The 16,036-nt window shown below is 37.1% G+C and overlaps 2 protein-coding genes across 2 annotated transcripts; one reads left to right on the top strand and one right to left on the bottom strand.

Annotated features, from left to right (window-relative positions):
• Positions 1 to 1,552: 1,552 nt before the first annotated feature.
• On the top strand, positions 1,553 to 15,856 carry Cbr-camt-1 (the record flags this gene model as incomplete). Its single annotated transcript, XM_045241814.1, has 17 exons — positions 1,553 to 1,612; positions 2,621 to 2,722; positions 2,868 to 2,953; positions 3,018 to 3,219; positions 3,368 to 3,509; positions 4,549 to 4,800; positions 4,913 to 5,589; positions 5,637 to 6,048; positions 6,688 to 7,258; positions 8,487 to 8,574; positions 8,641 to 8,729; positions 9,815 to 9,897; positions 13,404 to 13,618; positions 13,849 to 14,078; positions 14,432 to 14,465; positions 14,831 to 14,945; positions 15,618 to 15,856. 17 exons carry the CDS (start codon positions 1,553 to 1,555, stop codon positions 15,854 to 15,856), a joined length of 3,597 nt encoding a protein of 1,198 aa, XP_045095132.1.
• Positions 11,893 to 12,726, bottom strand: CBG13476 (the record flags this gene model as incomplete). The annotated part of the gene is made up of 2 exons (XM_002630048.1): positions 11,893 to 12,211; positions 12,701 to 12,726. The coding sequence occupies 2 exons, from the start codon at positions 12,724 to 12,726 to the stop codon at positions 11,893 to 11,895; spliced, it is 345 nt and encodes a 114-aa protein (XP_002630094.1).
• Positions 15,857 to 16,036: the final 180 nt, after the last annotated feature.

Raw genomic sequence — 16,036 nt, 5'->3', positions numbered from 1 at the left:
GCTCTTTCCCTTCTTCTCCAGTGCCCCCCCCCCCTCTCTCTCTCTCTCTCTCTCTCTCTCACCCTCACTTGCTCCCGCCGCCACCTCTCTCCCCTCCACAGCTATTATACGAGCAAGACGGGAAATTTCTCTACACTTTCTCCTTCCTATTCTTCTCTGCGTCTCTCTCCTCTTCCACTATCTCTCTTTCTCTCTCTCACACCACGTTTTTTTTTATTTCATCGCCATGAGAGAGCACATCAAAAGTGTTGTTTTGCTCTTTTTTTGGAATATCTCTCTTTTTTCGGGTTTCCATAGCAGTGCTAAATTTATGGTGTGACACTTTTACGAGCGTTTTTATGCTGGAAATTGCGCGGGGGAATTTTTTGCAATTAGATGGAAATTGCCTTTTTAGCATTTTTTTTTTCTGGAAATAATGTGAGAAATTTGACACTTCTTGGAAAAAAATGTTGAATACTTTTTCAAGTCTTTCAATAATATTTTTCGAATGATATGTTCAAATCATTTAATTGCCGGAATTTTGGATTTTTCAGAATTTAGAGTTTTTGATATTCAATCCTTAAATTTTCAGAATGTTTTAATTTTTGATATTTTGTAAATTTGAAAATTCTTTTTGATTCTTGAATTGTCGGATGCTGACTCTAAAAGGTTTTGAATATTTAGAATTATTTGGAAATTCCGAAGTTTCTGAGCTTCTAAATTTTTGAGATTTTTCAATGTTTCGAATTTTTGAAAACTCACGAATCTTGGAGCTTTCGAACTTATGATTTATTGAATTCCCGAATTTTAGAATTTTAGAATTTCTGAATTTCTGAATTTCTTAATTTCTTAATTTCTGAATTTCTGAATTTCTGAATTTCTAAATTTTTGAATTTCTGAATTTCTGAATTTCTGAAGTTGTGAAGTTCTGAACTTCTGAATTTCTGAATTTTTTTTGGAATTATCGAACTTCTGAATTCCTGTTTTCAGAAAAATCTGAAAATCTAAAAATTCATCTCTGCAAAAACTCAATTTACCCCGAAAACAAAACTTAATCATTTTTAAGAAGCAGGTGCTTGAAAAAATGTTTTTTTTTTCGTAGTTTTGTAGCCGATAAAATTATTTTTATCTCAAAAAAATAAATTCAGTATTATCCTCTTTCAAATAAATCCATCCATTTCAATCTCTCTAATGGACTGCTCTACAAAAAATTCAAATAAAAATTTCCCGACAGATAATCACATGTGACTTTTTAATCACCAACAATCCGATTATCGATTATCTCCGGATTAAATTTTCTAGTTTTTTTTCTTTTTTTTCGCATTTTTCCTGTCCATTTTTGCACGTTTCCTGTCTTGTTCTCTCTCTCTCTCTCCTGAAACATTTTTTTCCAGAAGCACTTTTCTTTTTTCCTATAAATTTTTTCACCTTTTACATGATGATATACATATACACCTAATGCATTATTTATACAGGAACTCATCGGACTCTTCTGGAAGTTTCTCTCTTCGGAAAAAAGTTTTTTTTTAATTTTTGGAGACACAAGTCGTTTCAATCGACTCGTGTCCCCCAAATGCAACAACAGTCTGAGCAGCAGAATCTGAGCAATAATCATTTTCAAAGCGGAATTCAGGTGAGCATTTTTCGATTTTTTAAAAAGTTTCTGGAATTCGGAGTTATGGAATTTTGGGGTTTCCTGGATTTTCTTAAATTTTTGGATATACTTCAATTTCTCGGATATTCAAAATTTTTGAATTCTTGAATTTCTGAAATTCTCGATTTCATCAAAATCTGAAAATTTTTGAAACTTTCTGGATATCCAGGAATTTCTTATTTTTTCAGTTTATGAAAATTGCTGAACTTTTGAATTTTCGATTTTCGAATTATCAGAAGCTTTAATTTTCTGAAATTCGAATTTTGAATTTCAGGAATTCAGAATTCAATTCCAAAGTTTCTCTTTTTTTTGAATATCATTTTCAGAACTTTTGAATTTCTGAATTTCCGAATTTCTGAATTTTTCAAGTTTTACGGTATTTCCTAGAATTTGTTATATTTTGAATTTCTGAGTTTCTAAATTTCCGAATTTTTGAATTTCAAAAGTGAAATTTCTGAATTTCTGAATCTCAGAATTTCAGAATTTCAGAATTTCAGAATTTCTGGATTTCAGAATTTCAGAATTTCCGGATTTCAGGATTTCAGAATTTCAAAACTTTGAAATATCAGATTCTTAAACACTCAGAATTTCAGATTTTTTTTTGAATTTCTGAATTTCTGAATTTCTAAAATTCTCGATTTCATCAAAATCTGAAAAAATTTGAAACTTTCAGGATTTCCAGGAATTTCTTACTAGGAATTTCTTACTTAGTTTTTCAATTTATGAAAATTTCTGAACTTTTCAATTTCCGATTTTCCGGATTTCCTTTCCGGAGTTCTGAACTTCTCGAGACTTTCGAAGTTTCAGAATTTCTGAATTTCTGATTTTTGATTTTCGAATTATCAGAAGCTTTAATTTTCTGAAATTCGAAATTTGAATTTCAGGATTTCAGGATTTCAGAATTTCAGTTTTTTTTTTTGAATTTCAGAATCTCAAAATTTCCAAATTTCTAAATTTCTGAACTTCGAAATTTCTTCCATTTTTCAGCTCCATTACCCCTCCGATCCTCTCCAAACCAGTTCAAATGCTCCATATCCATCGGCAATCGAGTATTTTTCCGACTTCAAAACAGAATGGAATACTAAACCGGTAAGATTTTTTTAAGCTACCATAACCTGGAAAATATTGTTTGTTTTCATGGTTTTATCCCACCAGGTTACGGTAGTTTTTCTTGTCTTTCTTCTCGAGGTTCGGAGGAAAATAGTTAGAGGTTACTGTAGTTCTTTTTTTCCAGGAAATCCTCAATATAATCCTCGCGGCATGTGCTGACCCCTATTCCAACTGTATCAAAAATCAATCCTCTCCAAGGCCGTGTTCAGGGTATGTTTCGCAGACATCTGGATGCACGGACAGACAAAAAATACTTAAAACTCTGTCATTCCAGCTCTCAATTCATTTTCCCGCGTCTCGACGGTTCGTGGTTCAAAAGCGATGGGTACATTTGGCGAAAACGGAATAATGGAAGAAATAGCCGAGAGGATCATTTAAAATTGAAAGTTCGCGGGCATGACCAAGCCATTGAGGCCAAATATGTGCATTCTGCAATTGTACCAACGTTCCATAGAAGGGTTTACTTCTTGCCAGATGTGAGTTTTGCTGGAATAGGGACTGCTTAGTGAAATTCCGACATAAACCCATAAAACGGATCGGATTCTATTTAATCCAACATTTTTATTTGGCAATGTTGACTTTGACCGATCAATCTGGCCGTAAAAAGTTAATCCCTTCTTTCAGAGTCCCTACGTGCTGGTACACTATCTGAATGAGAAAACGGACAACAAATTGGACGATCAGGCTGAGGAAATTGCGAGGAGCATGATTACTAACAACGTCTTGGTGTCCCTACAACAGCTTCATGAGCAGCTATTCCCGATATGCAAGTGAACGTTTTTGTTTTGCAGTAGAGTGAATTTTCATTTTTCAAAGTTATGTTTTTTGGAACTCAGCGCTTAAAAAAGAGTCATCAAAGACATACCGTAACCAATAGAACCCCCTTCTAACTTTCAATCTTGAGCCAATTTATCTTGGTTTCTATAAAAGATAATAAAAAGTGGTCAACTGATGAAATATTTTTCATGTTATGATAAGCATCTTGTCAGTTGACCATTTTTTGATATCTTTCCCAGGAAGTGAGATATATGGGCTCAAAGTGGGCGGCTTAGGGGAGGGACGTTTTATTATGTTTTCATGATCCGTTTCAATCGGGCCGGCTCATAACTTTGCTCAATCATGGACTTTTTATTTGAAACAATAAGTCAAATGTAGCACTTGTCAAGAACTATAGAAAAATATTGAACTCGACTATCTTGAAAAGCCGAGTTTCAAACCTGATGTCGTCAACGAGGCCGGTGCTACCGGTGACAATTATTCTAGCCCAAACCCTTCGCTGCCTCTGGTTGGATACTCGCTGTTTAGATATATCGAATTATATATCATTTTGTAGATCTTCTAAAGTTATACATTTTCATTCAGTTTCATACTGAAATTCATGTTTTGAACCGAGTTATGCACCATACAATTTGTCGTCAAGGCTCGCCCCCTTTTTTGGACCACGAGCTAACTCCGTGTCCTGCTCATAACTTGGCTCAATTTCGGACTTTTTGTTTAAAACTAAAAGCAAAATTTAGCATTTGTCAAGATCTACAAAATGGTACTAATATCGACCATATTTGAGTGGCGAATGTCCTGCCAAAGACTGTGAAACAAGGCGAAATAGGTCAGAAGCATCGGCCTCCTTTACGTCCCCGGGGTTCAAAACTCAAGATTCGTAGATAGTCGAATTGTGTTTCATATTTTAAATCTGGCCAAGTCTTGCGTTTTCATTTAATTTCAAACCGAAGTTCCAAGTTTGAACCGAGTTATGGTCTCTAGATAGGCTCCTCAACTACCATATTGCTCACCTCGCGTTTTTTCAGTCTACCAAGACGCGGATCAGCTAGTCATCGAAGTGAATGAACATTTGAAAAAGAAAGGGATCAACTTACCAACATCTCCTCTACCTCAAGAACCAGCTACCACTACACCGAAAGCACCGCCACCCATAGCATCGGGAGCTCGGGAATTGGAACGACGGAATTCGTGTAGTTCGGCTTTCCGAAAAGGATTGTCTTCAGTGGCATTGAGAAGACAACCATCGGCGAACAGTGAGATTGATGCAAATCATATTGGTAAGTAGGACTACCGTATTCCATTCATATATGCCAGCTTACGCTGACTGCGCCGGCTGCAACAGTGTAGCTCATCCTTTAGCGGTGTGCTCAACCAATTGATTAATTCCAGGCACGATGCTCAAACGCTTCGGCTGTAACAACACCTCCTCTCCCGACAAAACCGTCGTCCCAGCGATTCACACATTCCAAGCCATCCGCTCAGCGCACGCCAACCACCAAGCAATGGAATCTCGCTCCCCATCCGGTGACGGTGATTCCAGACCGATCACTTTCGACGAAGACGCCTCCTACCAACAACTCTCCATCAAATCCTCCTCGACACCAGCTAGCGCGTTCGCCGAGAAGATGAAAATTCGAAGTGGGTCTCAAGAGTCGCCGATGGGACCACCAGCTACGCCGTCGTCCTCGATCAACTCTTCTTCTCTGATCCCCATTATCGAAATGAGTCCGTCCAGCTCATCGATAAAAGGAGGTCAAAAGATGCTGATCGTTGGAGGGTACTACCGAAAAGGTCATGGTTATAAGATCTCATTTGGAAGAGGAAGAATGATGTCAGCGAATTTGATACATGCTGGTGTCCTGTCTTGTGTTATACCACCATCGGTTAGAGCGGAAGTGGTCCAGGTGCAGGTGTTTTGTAATGGGCAGCCCATCTCCACAGCCGTCGAGTTTACTTATGAGCAACCACCAGAGCAGCTGCAAAAGGAGAACGATGAGAAGTTGATGCAAATTTTTGAGAAGATCCGGATTATTGCATGCGCCTTTAATGCGTACTCGTCGGTTGAGGTAACCGAGCTCAGTTGAAATCCTCAACAATACCTTTTTTTTTCCAGAACATTCAATCATCATCATGCATGGAATCTGTCCTAACAAACCTCGTACACCAAATCGACAACGAAATCTCCCATTCTCACCATCAAACGTTCCGAATGGAACTCCTAAATGGGCTCAGTCAATTCCCATCGAAAACTGTTCTTCACCTAACTGCCGCGTTTGATTATGAACGGCTATTCGAAGCACTGATCGACCTGGGCCGGAAAGTTCCAGCATGCCGAGAGCTGGATATTATGGCGAGGGACTCGGACGGAAGTACCCCATTGCATACTGCATTTAGGTGTCATTCCGAGAAAATTGTTCGGTTGATAATGTCGATCGATGAGAGTGCAATGCATGTGATGGATGATCGAGGGAGGACAGCGGCCGAGTTGGCTCCAGATGATTCGATTGATATGGTCTCCGAGAAAAGTGAGTCTGAGTTTTTTGAAGTCAACATCGCTATCAATAACTATCCTGTAGCACAAGTTACCGTACCTGTAATAGGGTCTTTTAAGAAACATCTTATCAGTGGACAACTTTTTGACATCGTACATAGTAATTGAGATAATTGACAGCTTACGGCAGCTTCCTGATCAGAAATCATTGAAGATTAGAACTTGTCAAGCTCAAATGCTTCAGTTTCAAATTATATTTCCAGTTGAGCCATCAACTTAGAATTTGCCCTGTAACTTGCTTCAAACCTAACCGTTTTTGTTAATTCTTATCTAGAATTGTAGAACTTGAAAAATTCTACAAGCTCATATTAAAACCAATACCATTTTTGGAAAAAATAAGCGGGTTGAAATGATTCATTGAGCCTCACCCCTCGCATTTTTCTAGTACATAGAATCACATTCTCTACGTTCATTTTGAGCTTAATTATTTTGAGCTTAATTATATGGTTCTCATAAGATATATCAAAAATTTTTCAACTGATAAAATGTCGACTATATAATGGTGAATAATTTATCAGTTGGAATTTTTTTGGTGTCTTATGAAGGAACCGAGATAATTGAGCTCAAAGTGCTTCCGAGAGCGAAGCTCAAAATCCCAATCTCTTTTTTCCAGACAACGAGGAAGAGCGAGTCAACGCGACCGAATTGTGGGTGATGACAAACGGAAAAGCGTTCACCAGTGAGACATTGCTCAACGGAAGGTCAAATGACAAACCAGACGAACTCATCCGTGACTCCTCCTACTCTATCATGTCTGAAATGTACGAAGGACCATCTATCCTCCAGACAGGAACTTCTCGAGAATGTGACGAGGATTGTGAGTCATGCTGCGATGCAAAATGTATGGGACAGCTACATGTGGAAATCGCAATGGATACGGATGTTCATGTACCGGATTCTCCTAAAATGGCTCGGTTGTTTCAAGCAGTTACCAGTCCTGGAATCATGGTGACACCGAATGTGCGCGCGAGAATGGCAGATTTGGCGAGACAGATTATTGAGGCGTTGCCGGAGAGGATAAAAGGAAATTCGGAAGTTTCGTATCGAGATGAAGAGGAGCAGAATTGTATTATGAATAATTGTGGAGGGATGTTTTATCAACAACCGGGTTCCTCGATGACCGCAGAGTCTGGAATTGTGGACGATTATATTGATATGATGACAGCGGAGTCGAGGGCAGACTTGTGAGTTTTTCGTCTGTAAATGAAGCCGAGTAGCTCATAGTCAGCGTATCTTTTTGTCACGGCTTCGAAGAATTAATCGAGGAATTTTTGAAATGGAAACATTTTAACGTGATGACCTAACTTTTGCAAGTTTTGTTTGCTAGGCCACCATGGCCTAGACATGGCCTAAAATGCTCCTGGTGTGTTTTCCAGATCATTTTAACTTGGTGGCCTAAGTTTTGCAAGTTTTGTTTTCTAGGCCACCATAATGGCCTATACATGACCTAACGAGCCTCTGGTGCGTTTTCTAGGTCATGTTAAAGTGATAACCTAACTTTTCGAATTTAGATTTTCTAGGCAACCATAGTAAAATGGCCTGGAAATGATCTGACATTCCTGACATTCCCCTGGTGTGTTTTCCAAGTCAATTCAACTTGGTGGCCTAACTTTTTCAAGTTGGGTTTTCTAGCCACCACTTGAAAATACACTAAAAATGTCCTGATATGTCACTGGTTTTTCGCCCATTTTGAAGTGATGGCCTAACTTTTAGATATTGGGTTTTCTAGGCCATCACGTTAAAAGGACCTGGAAAACACACCAGGCGCGTTTTAGGCCATTTCTAGGACATTTTATCATGGTGGCCTAGAAAACTCAACTTTGAAAAAGTTAGGCCACCATGCTGGAAAGGCCAACATGCTAGAAAAGTTGAAACTACTTGGAAAACACACCATGGGCATGTCAGTCCATTTCTAGGACATTTTACCATGGTGGCCTAGAAAATCCAACTTGCAAAAGTTAGGTCGCCACTTCGAAATGATCTAGAAGACACACCAGGGGAATACCAGATCCAATCCTTGATAATTTTTAAGCGGGGGCCTAGAATACCCAGCTTTTAAATTTAAACCACCAAGAAAAATGAACTGGAAAAACAGCAGAGGCATGTTAAGCTATTTCTAGGCCATGTTACCATGGTGGCCTAAAAAGTCCAACTTCTTGTACAAGTTTGGCCACCATTTCAAAATGTCCCAGAAAACACAACAGAAGAATTTAGGCCATTTTTAGGACATCTTACGATGATGACCTTCAACCCCCAACTTACAAAAGTTAAGCCAATGCTTGAAAATACGAGCAACGACACTCCAAAAATTTGCATTGTGCATTTTCGAAAAAATTCCTCGAAGCATTTTTTTTTTCTAACAATCTGCTCATAGCTGTGACCGGGCAGCTTACAAAATCCCTATTTTTGCAGATTCCCAGAACAAGCGCCACTGTCCACGGAAACGACCACCGAAACAAGCACCAGCGCTCTCACTTCTGCACAATTGTTCGCCACCAATGTTAGTTTTTGTATTATTTCAAGTAGTTTCATCTTTTTACTTTTCCTCCCACACACAAAAAGAGAGTTCTATTTTCAGTTCTTCGACGATCGATCATTCGCTTCTTCATCTACAAGGGCAAATACATTTGAAAGTGATAGTTTGGAGTTTGACAAGTATGTCATCAAATGGGCAATTTTATGTTTGAGATGGATTTTTGATGACTGGGGAAGAGAGATCGAAAGATTAGATGGAAAACCTTGAGAATTGAGAATTCAAAAGTTGTAGAATCTGAGAATCCGAGAATCTGAAAATCTGAGAATCTGAGAATCTGAAAATCTGAGAATCTGAGAATCTGAGAATCTGAGAATCTGAGAATCTCAGAATCTCAGATTCTTTGAAATTCAAGATTCCAAAATCTTTGAATCTCAGAATCTCAGAATCTTAGGATCTCAGAACCTCAGAACCTCAAAATCACATCACGGAATCTCAGAATCTTAGAGCCTGAAACCCTGAAAATCGGAAAAGTCTAGAATCAAAAAATCGAAAAATCCCTAAAAATCCCAAAATCCCAAAAAATTCCGAAGTCCATCTCAAAAATCGCAAAATCTTGAATATCACGAAATTCTAAAATCTGAAAATTCTAAAAAATTCCAAAACATTCCGAAAATCACAAAGGAACCAAAATCCGAGCAAATCCCAAAATCATAAAACACCTGAAAATCCGAAAAAAAATCTGATAACCAAAAAAGAAATCTGAAAAAAAATCTAAAACATAAAAATCTGAAAATCCGAAAACCTGAAAATCTAGAAGTCTGATCACAAAAAATCACTAAATCTGAAAACTACAGAATCTCAATTAAACCCCAAACAAACAAAACAAAAATCCCAAAATCCCCAACAAAAAAAAAACTAAAAACTAAATCTCAAAAAATCCGAAATCTTTAGAAAGATCCCAAGATCACAAAAATCCCAGAAGCTTAAAATTATAAAAAATTCCAAATCCCGAAAAAAAATCGGAACGTCTGAAAATCTGAAACCCGAATATTCGAAAACCAGAAAATCTAGAATTCTGGAATTCTATAAGTCTGAAAATCTGAAACTCGGAAAATCTGAGAATCGAAAAATCTGATCAAATACCGAAATCTGAAAAATCCGAAAAAGTGAAAATATAAAATTCTAAAAAATTGAATCCTAAAATCCCAAGAAAAATCATATAAACTAAAAAAAACCATAAAATCCTAAAAATCCCCACTTTCAGAGATCTCGGCGAATTCTTCTCTCATCACGTGGACCGCTTCGTCGACCCAATTCAGCAGCGACTTGCGAACCTTAAGTATAACGGTGAGCCTGAATTTTCGAAATTTTGAAAATTTGGTAAAAATGGGCTCAAAAAACCATGTCAAGCTTTTGAGAAATTCACGAAAACTTCACGAGAAATCCACCGGGTAATGAGCCAAAAAAAAGAAAAAGAAGATATTTTTTGTGTGCACCTGTATGACGTCACAACACACTTTTTTGCTTCCTTTCGTTTTTTTTTCAGTCTCCGAGTACTTTTTCTCTGCGTCTCTCATTTTTTAGACTCTCTCACTTTTTTTGGTTCCCAACCTTTGCAGCTGACGCTGAGAGAACGTTTTTTTTGAGTTTTTTTTTGGAAGTTCTGAACAAAAATAAAAATAAGCTGTACAGTTTTTTATTATCATTGATAAGAAAAAAACCAACATAAATAGTAATTGGTTATTTTAGTAATTGGTTATTTCTGAATTTCTGAATTTCTGAATTTCTGAATTTTTGAATTTCTGAATTTCTGAATTTCTGAATTTCTGAATTTCTGAATTTCTGAATTTCTGAATTTCTGAATTTCTGAATTTCTGAATTTCTGAATTTCTAAAAAAAAAAATTTCCTGGAAATTAAGGAAATCCGAAATGTTGAGAAATTCGAAAATAAATCATGAAATTCCAGAAGTTCAAAAATTCAGAAATTCTATGGTCTGTAGCTCAGAACAGTAAATCGTGGCTTTATGGAAACCTAGGCCAACATCTTAGTTTTCTAGGCCACCATTTGTGGCTCCTAGGCCAGAAACATCTGATATTTTTAGGTACGGTCTGACTCCCAGTTTGTGCAAACACTACTGTGCTTCTCTCTCTCTCTCTCTCTCTCTCTCTCTCTCTCTCTCTCTCTCTCTCTCTCTCTCTCTCTATCTATCTATCTATCTATTTCGATTGCTCATCCTTTGCTCTTCTTTCCGATCTTCTTAAGATCGTTGACCCCTCCGATATATCCTCCTCTTCGGAGCAAGAGGTTTGACGTCAATGGAACACTTGAAGATATTCGGTTTAACCTTCTTCCACCCATCGACCGATTTTTCTCAAAGACCGTCTAGCCGATCAGTCGCCTTTGAAAGAATCGGAGAATGACAATTTTCGTTTTTTTTTTATTTTGAAATCTGCTTTACTCTAAAATCTAAGAATTCGTAATTCTTTTTGATCTCACCGCCGCCGTCCAGAAGCTTCCAGAAATTTCGAATTTCGAATTTTCGTTTCGGCACATTTTCACCTCTTTTCGTCTTACTTTTTATTTGTTCCAGGTGTGAGAAGAGAAATATTTTGTTTTTGTTTTCTTTAGTTCTCACCTGAGACTCTCCGAAAATTCTTTTTGATCTGTTGAGAAGTTTTTTGGTTTCTTGGTTCTTTTTTTTAAGATTCCAGGAATTCCAGAAATTCCAGAAGAAAATTGGATTTTCAGTTCTCCCCAAAATGTGCCAAATTTTCTAACAATAAAGTTTCAGAACGTTTGAGTGTTCCAGAGTTGTTCTTCCTTAACTTTTGAATTTCCAAGTTTTAAGAATTTATAGGCTTTTCAATTTCTCTAGAATTCCCGAATCCCACTGTCTCATAATCCAATATTCCTAAATTTAGACCACAATGTGCCCCAAAATCCTTCATATCCGATCAAAAAACGCGGCGTGGGTGGCCGATTTTCTTGTAAATATACTCGGGTGACAGAATCAACAAAAAATGGTCTTGAGTATTTTTTTTGCAGACTATTTGTGCTCTGTTCCCTCAGAAAAGTATGTGCAAGAAATGATCTAAAAAATGCAATAAATTTAATGACACCTTATGATCAAAGTATGACGTATTTTGATTATCAGTTGATAACAAGAAAAAATTAGTCGTTTTTTTCTTTGTGGAATAAAAAAATAGAGGTTATCAAACATCAGGAGCAGGTCAGAAAAGTTTTAATTTTTCGGAATTTTTAAACTTGTTTGAATTCCAGAGTTTTTTGAAAAATCTCCCAATATCTGAAATTCGAAGTTTCAAAAATAATAAAAAAGAATTCTAAGATTCTGTAATTCTGAAATTCTGAGATTCTGAGATTCTGAGATTCTGAGGTTCTGAGATTCTGAGATTCTGAGATTCTGAGATTCTGAGATTCTGAGATACTGAGATTCTGAGATTCTGAGATTCTGAGATTCTGAGATTCTGAGATTCTGAGATTCTGAGATTCTGAGATTCTGAGATTCTGAGATTCTGAGATTCTGAATTCTGTAATTTTGAGATTCTGAGATTCTGAGGTTCTGAGATTATGAGATTCTGAGATTCTGAGATTCTGAGATTCTGAGATTCTGAAATTCTGAAACTCCGAAACCTTAAAATCCTGAAATTCCGAAATTCTGAAGTTTGGAAATTCTGAAATTCTAAAATTCAGAAATTCTAAAATTCTGAAATTCTGGAATTCAGGAATTCTGAGATTCAGAAATTCAGAAATTTCACTTTTGAAATTCAAAAATTCGGAAATTCAGAAACTCAGAAATTCAAAATATAATAAATTCCAGGAAATACCGTAAAACTTGAAACATTCAGAAATTCGGAAATTCAGAAAATGAAAAGTTCTGAAAATGATGTAGGGACTACAGTATACTTGTTCGCAATGGAGCACATTTGTAATAAACACTGCTGAGTTACGCAAAAACCCCAGAAGTTCCCTTAGAATCTTCCACTTTCAATTTGACATTCTTATCCTCCTATAAATATCAAAATCTCACAACCCCGCTATCAATCAATCAATCAGAAAATGTGACTAGTCCCTAGATCATCTAATCTCCAGGTCACCTGTTTAATCAAAATTTGATCTACACACACTTACTTTTCCTCGGAACTCCTGGGGGTCATCTGCTTCTTTTCTTATGAACTTGCACCGCACCCAATGACGTCAATTGGGAGGAAAATGAGACAATTGTTGTCTGTGAGAGAGCACTTTGAGGTAGAGAGACGTAGAGAAGCGAGAGGGAGAGATCAGTTTCGTTCGGGAAGCAAAACGAATTCCGAACTACTCCCCCACATAGCTCAAATGTTGAGCTGTGTCGGTTTTGGCATATTTCTTTAGCTTCTGAATTTTAAGAGTCCTAGTAGAATTCCCAGTACCCTCCTCTTCGAAAAATCGCTTTTTTCTAGCTACAAGCACTTAAAATGAGTTCTCTTGCTTCGTTTTTTTTTCCCATCTACCGTAATCCTCTTCCATCTTTACAGTACTCTTTTCAGCACAGGTGGAGCCGTGCCTCTTGCCACCACTTGGGAGAAATAATAATCAAATTTTAATTTTATAAAAAATTATGGTTTACTCACAATTGAACCCGAAACGGTCCACACTCGATGCCGACGATCATCTGTTGTATAGAGGATTTTGTGGTACGGAGAAAGTGGTGGCCTAGGAATCTAACGGGATTTTCTAGGTCATCCAAATTTAAAGAGGCATAACTTGGCTCGAAAATGAGAGATTTTGAAATTTTATAATGTCACAAGGACCTAAAAATCTGAAAATTCAAAAAATTTATAAATCGATATTTTAGATGACGAGCAACGGGACGTTTACGAAGCGGCGATGACAATTCAACGAGCCTATCGTGTGTACCGTGCTCGGAGCACGACTCGCCGACAGGAGGATTTGGAGAGACGAGCAGCGTTGAAGATTCAAGGTTGCTATAGAAGATACAAACAGTTTTGCTATCTGAAGAAACTTCATAATGCCGCCATTGTGATGCAGAAGCATTTTCGAATGAGAAAGGTGAGGAATTTTTCAGAAATTTGGAAATTTATAGATTCAGAAACTCAGAAATTCAGAAATTCAGAAATTCAGGAATTCAGAAATTCAGAAATTCAGAAATTCAGAAATTCAGAAATTCAGAAATTCAGAAATTCAGAATATCTAGGAACTTTAGAATCTCAAAAGTTGAAATGGTCCACAAAATTCAGAAATTCAGAAAACCAGGAAATTCAGAAATTCCAAATTTTCAGCGCAACGACAAGGAAGAGAACAACGCTGCCGTTGAAGCGGTGATTGCCAGTGTCCCAGAACATCCAACACTCGATGGACAAACAATTTGCATTCAAGTTCCAAAAACCAACTCAACTTTGCTCCGCGAAAGAGCCGCGACGACTATCCAGGTCGCCTATCGTTATAGACACCGGAAGAGGCAGGCGGCCGCTAGGAAGATTCAGAACTTTATGAGACAAAATCGCAATAAGTAAGTGTGGCCTAGAAATCACTAAATCCTGGGCCATGGGTTTTTCAATTCATTTCTTTAAAAAGTACTTTTGACCTCTTATCGTTAGAGAACCTTCAAAGGTTCTTTAAAAGCATCTTTAAGGAACTCTTAATTCACCTTTAAGGGACCTGTGAAGAACGTGAAGTAATCCTTAAAGAACCTTCAAGGATCTTTAATAGACCCTTCAAGGAACATTAAGGAAATCTTTAAGAAACTCTAAAAGAACCTTAGAGGAACCTCCGAGGAGCCTTTAAAGGACCTTGCCGTACCTTTAAAAACCTCACAAAAAATCATAAATATCCTGAACCTATTACCCTCATTCCTCTATTCAGTGGGATCCTAGAAGATGGTCATTCTCAACGATTTGTAAGTTTAAATATTCCATGAATATCGTTATCGTCAATTTATTTTGTTTTGTTAATTATCTATCGTAATTATCGTGATTGGTTCTCTATTTTGCATCTATAGTTTCTATTGACCCCTTTTCTCACAAAATATACCGTAATTCTTCTAATAGCTCTCTTTGACCCAATTTATTTCAGGTATCATGAGAGATATCAGAAAATGGTCGACTGATAAAATGTTCATCATAAGATGAAGAACATTTTATCAGTTGAAAACTTTTTGATATATCTCAATGGGACTGAGATAACTCGAGTCAAAGTTGACAAGAGGTCTTACGGTATTCTTCACAGATCAAATCATAAATTTTTCAAACTAAAAAATTTCAGATTACGCAAAATGCACGCGCAAAACGAAGACGGTGCGTCGCTTGTCCATCAAAAAATGAACGCCAACAATCAGCAACAACAACGGATCTCACTGGCGAGCAACGGAACAACAGAGGTGATTTGCCGCGAAAAAATTAACAAGTATTATTTTTTCATTTTGGAAAGTTTAATATCCCGAAGCCTCACAATCAGAATTTCAGAAAAAATTGAAGCTTTCAAAATTTTGAAAACCAGAACGCCGTTATTCTAGAATCTCAGAATCTACAGAATTCATTTTTTTACTTTGAGCTGTAAAGAAATTCGACAATTCTGAGATCCTGAGAATCTGAGAATCTGAATTTGAAAATTTGAGAATTTGAGATTCTGAAAATTTTAAAATTTTCAAAAAAAACTAGACCATCGAAACTTAAGAACCTCAGAGTCCCGTAATTTTAGAACCTCAGAATCTCAGAACCTCAGAATCTCAGGATCTCAGAATCTCAGAATCTCAGAATCTCAGAAACTCAGAATCTCAGAATCTCAGAATCTCAGAATCTCAGAAACTCAAAATCTCAGAATCTCAGAATCTCAGATTCTTTGAAATTCAGGATTTCAGAATCTCAGAATATCAGAATCTCAGAATCTCAGTATTTTAGAATCTCAGATTCTTTAAAATTCAGGATTTCAGAATCTCAGAATCTCAAAAGTACAAAATCTCGGAATCTCAGAATCTCAGAAACGCAGAATCTTAAAACCTCTAAATCTCTAAACTTCTAGATCCCTGAATCTCAAAACCATAATTTTCCAGATACCATCCATCTCAACCATGACCCCGCCACCACCATCATCTCAGACTACCCAAACATTCCACGTGGCTGCTGCACAAGCTCCGCCCCCTCACCATCAGCCACGCCCACAATAGTTAATCTCCCACCAAGTCCCCAATTTCATCGGCCAACACCAGCAACAACAATGCCACGTCATCATCATCAATGGGACCAACTGAAGCCGCCTGTAGCGTCATACGGTTGCGGAACACTTGCATAATTTTTTTTTTGTTGTAAATTTTAATTTTTCCATGTTTCCGCCCACAAAACTAAGACACCCAGACCCTATGAATTACGAGTTTTTTGTAAAAATTCTATTAATTTTTTTCTGAAAATTGTTATGCGCCTTTAAACTTTTTTTTCCACTTCCCCTGTGTTTATCAATGAATAAGTGATCATA

Source organism: Caenorhabditis briggsae, assembly GCF_000004555.2.
Source record: "Caenorhabditis briggsae complete genome, chrII, whole genome shotgun sequence".
In the NCBI taxonomy this organism is placed as follows: Eukaryota; Metazoa; Nematoda; class Chromadorea; order Rhabditida; family Rhabditidae; genus Caenorhabditis; species Caenorhabditis briggsae.
This window is presented reverse-complemented; position numbering and strand designations above follow the sequence as displayed.